Below are 6000 nucleotides of genomic sequence, written 5' to 3' on the forward strand. Positions count from 1 at the left end.
GGTGCAGTATGTGAATATTTTGTGATTGTAGCACTTTTATATTTGATGGTTTTTAAAGCACCGTTAGCACCACAGCCAAACATAAAAAAGTAGCCTTTTGAAAAGAAAGCAAAAATTCTGTTCAAGAGATTTGAACCTTAGATTCTTATTGTACCCGATTCAGAAAATGCACTTAAATTTCCTGCAGCAGCCACCTTGCAGTGTTTAGTTTACAAACAAACCAAAATGTTGTTTTTCTTGAAGAGAGCAAAGGTCGCAGAACTGACCTGGTGCTTCTCAGGGACTTGGAACAGAGATGTTGCCAATACATGAAGCCACTGCTGAGAGAATAAAGAGTCCTAAGGATGCTCTTAGACTATTATTTCATATGTTTGGTCTTTGCATTTGCTTCTGTATTAGAGAAACTCTTGGCCTGTTTTGTTGGCGCGTTAACAGTTTTGTCTAGTGTGTAATGTGTTAAATCACTGGGTATCATCCGCATCAAACTGCTGTTCTCTTGACTGTGTTTGAAATTAAATGCTTTAGTCCAGTTATGCTTATCAAATCATTGAGACAGAAGATATGAAACAACATAAAGGCAGTTTGAGTGGAATAGGATGATCATGTGCCTGAAAATAAACCATAATGTCACTTTTTAAAGTATTTGCATATAGTGAAGACTGGTATGCAGTCCAGAATATTATGTGAGACGTGATAGTCAAGGGACTTCAGGGAAGGAATTTTCAAGGTACAACCCAATAGGCTTTAACAGTATGTTATACCGGAATAAAACAAACCGGAATAAAACAAACCAGTTTAAAACTCTTGGAGTGACCGCAATACAGAGGCGTTTCTTTCTAGGAATGTTTTCTAGTGTTGTGGCTGACAAAATGCATTGTCTGTTCCCTGTACAGCTCACTGCTGAGACAAGCATTATATAACTGACAAAAATCAACCCATGCAGACACGATTCCCTCATGAGACATTACTGAGATGTCTAATATTTAAATATCACTTATTTATCGATTTAAATAAGGCAACCTAAACAATTATTTCAGAGTGGAGAGAGTGATCTAAAAGTGTCAAACTCAATTTGTTTGCACAGATGACTGACACATACCCAATAGTATTAATTTTTCAGGCAAAAGTATAAATAACTATACTATATAGATAATATATAGGTGATCATGGTAGAATATCATATATTGTTTCTTTTTTTTTTGTGGAGTAGAGCTTTTTTGTTGTTTGCTTTCATTTGGATATAATTTAATTATAGTAGCAGAATTAAGAAGCACAGCAGAGTCGTATCGTAGTAATCTGGAGGAGGTACTTGAAAATGTTGCACAACTTCATTGCAGTCTTTTTTTGGGAACCCTAAATGAATTTACCAGCAAATTAGAAAGTACTTCATAGGTTCAGTCTTTAGTCTGGCCGCTTTCCATTTTCCTCAGGTGTGCAGTTCACAACTTTAATGTTGTCTGTACAGATGAAGCTTTTGCTCTTAGACATTCAGTGAAGACAATTCAAAACATTAATGTGAAACAAGATTTAAAAGATGTATACTGATGGTAATTTGAATTGTCAGTCAGTACACATTATTTCAATGCCCCTCTGCTGTATGTGCATTGATATCAACAGAAGCTAATATTTGCTTTGTAGCTTGTTAGAAGCTGTTTTAATAAATATATTTGAAATGTAAATGTATTTGTCACATGCTTGTTTTTTTGATCTGTTAAAATACTCTAATGCAAAAATGTAAAAATACAATTTAGCTTTGTAAAAGTTTTTTGATTGTGACACAAACACCAAACCAAAACAACACATCTGAAAAATGAAATTTTGATGGTGGTGTGTTTATCATGAAATGCTATTCACTCACAAATGAAATAATGCAGATCAATGTCATTTGCACCCTTGTATCATTTCAAACTTGTATGACTTACTTTCTTACATGGAACACCATAGAGAACATTTCAAGTGAGTTCTGTAAGCAGTGAATAATGACTTCAATTTCAGACTGTTCCTCACACAAAGGTACTGTATGGTGCAGATGATTTTAGAATGTGAAATATAGCGCATAACATGCATTCTAAATGTTTTAGAATAGGTTAATCATACTTTTATGGTGTTTAAAAGCTACAGTCTCCATTCATTTTAGGACATTATTCAAAGATTCTTCTAATGAATTGGTGCATCAAAACTGGCATAGAAATACATGTTAAATGTATGTTTGATCTAAGTCAAACATTTTCCAGGTTAGGCCAACTGGCATGAGTTTTAAATGTTATTGTTTTAAATGTAAATAAATATAATCAATTAATTACATTATTTGTTGGCTAAAATAGGTGTTACATGTATGTATGTTACCTTTTACATTAGCCTATTAATTTGTTCCTCCACTGGAGCATGTTGTCAGGTCCACTCGTGTTTAATTGGCATCTTTTTCTATTTATTTATTTTATTACATATTTTTTTATTACCACCCCCCCCCCCCACTTGAGTAAACATGGTTGAGCAAGGTCTATACTAGGCTTACATAATATTCAAAAATGCATTGATTAGGTTTGAAGTTGTTCTCTGTAGATAAGACAATAATAATGACTTGTGATTTATTACATTTTACAGTTGATAACACAAGTAATCAGCATCCTTCCTTACAAAAAAATTTTATGAAAATAAAAAAATAAAAACTTCTCTGTCTTAATAAATACTCATTCTATTAGGACTTGTCTGGCGCAGGTCAAGTCCTCGTTTTGAACAAGCCTCCACATTTGCAGCAGCTCCTGCGGATCGAGTTTGTGCACCACGATGAGGCTGCGAAAGAAGCACGGCTCCCGGTTCAGAGGAGTCACTTTACGCTTAATGATCCCAAATGTCCGGAAGCCCAGATGCAGCTCCGGCACGATCTTCAGCTTCTGAAGGCACATGCCCAGAAACACATCATCAATGGGGTATAGCTCCACGCTCTCAGAAACCACAAAGAGCTTGCGGGCCATCAGAGAAGACATGAGAAATCCCCCTCCACCCAAATAAGGTGGATAGCGATCATCATACAACTCTTTGGGAATGAAATATTTACTCTGGCGGTTTCTGATCGGTTTGGCTTCTAAAATGGTGTCTCCTACAATGAGGTTTTCCACCCTGTTCTCCTCCACCCGAAAGCCAATTAGTTCCACCAGGTTCTTGATCTGGACAAAAACGTCATCATCCCCTTTGAAGATGAAGGGAACTCCACTGCAGTAGATGTTGAACCATCTCAGAAAGTTCACCTCCTTTAAGGTGAGGTTGAAGAAGGTGTCCATAAAGTCCCACTGTAAGATGTCCCCGTAGGTTCGGTCTTCATATTGGACCAGGGCTTGTAAATTTCGCGCGTCTTTGCCAGTGGCTGGAGTGCCTAATAAAAATAGAGTTTTGATTTTAAAGCCCTGGATTTCCTGCTCCTTCCCCCAGGTCTGCCTCACAGCTTCTCGCCGGTCATGTTCTTCGATAACCGATTTGACCACGACCAGAAGATCCACATCACCGCTGCACTTCTCCGGGTGATTCAGCAACATTTGGTAGTACCTGCAATGTCTGTGCAGGACAAATTCGTGAAATCTTGGGCTCAAACGACGAAACCAGACTTGAGTCTTCATGGTCGAATTTTCACGACACTGAATTTTATCCACGTCCCATTTTCTTGCCATGGGTTTTCCCACCGGCGCCAAGCCATTACCGTTGGATGAATTTTCGATGGCCTTTATGCTTTTACATGTGGGGCCACACCATTTGCGTTTCACGTCGACTTTGATATCTTTCAAATTCGTGTCAACCGTTATTAACTTCTGAAGCATCAGTAAAGTGGCAAAAACCAAAGTCAGGCTGACCGCAGTCCTTAAATTCTTTTTCTTTCGAAAGAACGATTCCATTACGCACACGCTCCTCAGAGAGCAGTCCATTCGGGCGGCCTGTGGATTTGTCATGAAAAGTCAGTCAGGTCCGCTGTTATTAATTTCCCAAGTGTTATAGAAATATAAAAATGAGCGAATAGTCCATAAAAATGCATTTTGATAAAGCTTAAAAATGTATTTTCTAATTTCCTCTCGTCAGACTACGTTTTAGTCTCTTGTCCCGTCGCAACAGGCTCTTCTCGCTTCAAGTTCCATCGTTGAACTGCTGGAAATGGGAGGAAGTCATTCTGTAAAACAATCGGCTGTCTGCCCTCCGCACTCCTCTCTCCTCCACCTTAAGGACACCTGCCTGCTCAGGATCTCTGGTTACACACGACAGCTGTGCAAGCGTAATAAATGAGGGTCCCCAAGAGGAGTTTGAGTGAGAACTACTTACTTATTCAATGCATGTAAATATTGGATTTGAAGTAGGCCTGGCTTATCGTAATTTTAAAGGTTTGCAACCCACTTTTCATGTCCCTCTCACGAGCACAGTCAAAAAGATGCTCGAAGGTGTCAAGGAGTTGATTATGATTAGCACTACACTCATAATTTTAGTATTTAGCGCCACCGTGTGGTTCATAGCGATAGAGTCAGTCAACATGAACTTAACCAGTTTAAAGGCATGATTCTCAGAATTTGCAATATCGCCAAGACACATGAAATTATATTGTCCTATCAAATTTAAATGTATTTAAATTATATTATTAGTCCTTTACAAAGCCTAAGTCATATTGTTTTCTGCATCATAAAAGCTACATATCTTCAGAACATGTTATACAATTTAGCCTAATATTTGATCTGTACTAAAATGTTTCCTTACTGGTTCACCAGATTAAGTGATGGTTATGTTGGTCCTAAGACAACTGACCAGTTGCCATTGGTTTATAGCCATAAATGACCAGCTTGGTCCAGAGACCATTTAATCATCACAAATCGTCATAAAGTAAGCCTATAGTGTTGGCTGCATTATCCAGCAAGATGCCACATAATACTTAAATGCTTTTAAAACCTTTAAACATTTTCATTTGACAGTGGATTTTCCATGTGAAATCAGTTAAATGTTGTAGCTTGCCTATAATGTTCACTATGACGATGTCATGTGTCTGGCAAATGAAGCAATGTTAAGAATGACAAAATCCTTCATGGAAATTGTTTTATGATTTTTACATACTCAGAGTCAAATATTTGAATATAAACAGCACATATGAATTCTTCCACGGATGTCATCATCAGTAGAAGCTGGACTTACGGCCTGTTGCATAATCATAGCCACTTTGTTAAGACTTTCTTTAAAAAAAAGTTTGACCAACAGTTAAATAAGGGGTAATCAGTTTTATAAATTTACTCAAATTACATTTACATTACATTTACATTTATTCATTTAGCAGACGCTTTTATCCAAAGCGACTTACAAATGAGGACAGTGGAAGCAATCAAAAATTGTGTGTGTGTATATATACAACCCGAATTCCGGAAAAGTTGGGACGTTTTTTTAAATTTTAATAAAATGAAAACTAAAAGACTTTCAAATCACAAGAGCCAATATTTTATTCACAATAGAACATAGATAACATAGCAAATGTTTAAACTGAGAAAGTTTACAATTTTATGCACAAAATGAGCTCATTTCAATTTTGATTTCTGCTACAGGTCTCAAAATAGTTGGGACGGGGCATGTTTACCATGGTGTAGCATCTCCTTTTCTTTTCAAAACAGTTTGAAGACGTCTGGGCATTGAGGCTATGAGTTGCTGGAGTTTTGCTGTTGGAATTTGGTCCCATTCTTGCCTTATATAGATTTCCAGCTGCTGAAGAGTTCGTGGTCGTCTTTGACGTATTTTTCGTTTAATGATGCGCCAAATGTTCTCTATAGGTGAAAGATCTGGACTGCAGGCAGGCCAGGTTAGCACCCGGACTCTTCTACGACGAAGCCATGCTGTTGTTATAGCTGCAGTATGTGGTTTTGCATTGTCCTGCTGAAATAAACAAGGCCTTCCCTGAAGTAGACGTTGTTTGGAGGGAAGCATATGTTGCTCTAAAACCTTTATATATCTTTCAGCATTCACAGAGCTTTCCAAAACATGCAAGCT

General features: G+C 37.5%; 1 protein-coding gene across 1 annotated transcript; it reads right to left on the reverse strand.

Annotated features, from left to right (window-relative positions):
- Positions 1 to 2496: 2496 nt before the first annotated feature.
- Positions 2497 to 4664, reverse strand: LOC132097819 (UDP-GlcNAc:betaGal beta-1,3-N-acetylglucosaminyltransferase 7-like). The gene has a single exon (XM_059503766.1). It carries the CDS (start codon positions 3939 to 3941, stop codon positions 2691 to 2693), a length of 1251 nt encoding a protein of 416 aa, XP_059359749.1. The 5' UTR covers positions 3942 to 4664; the 3' UTR covers positions 2497 to 2690.
- Positions 4665 to 6000: the final 1336 nt, after the last annotated feature.

The sequence above is a fragment of the Carassius carassius genome, chromosome 21, assembly GCF_963082965.1.
Source record: "Carassius carassius chromosome 21, fCarCar2.1, whole genome shotgun sequence".
In the NCBI taxonomy this organism is placed as follows: domain Eukaryota; kingdom Metazoa; phylum Chordata; class Actinopteri; order Cypriniformes; family Cyprinidae; genus Carassius; species Carassius carassius.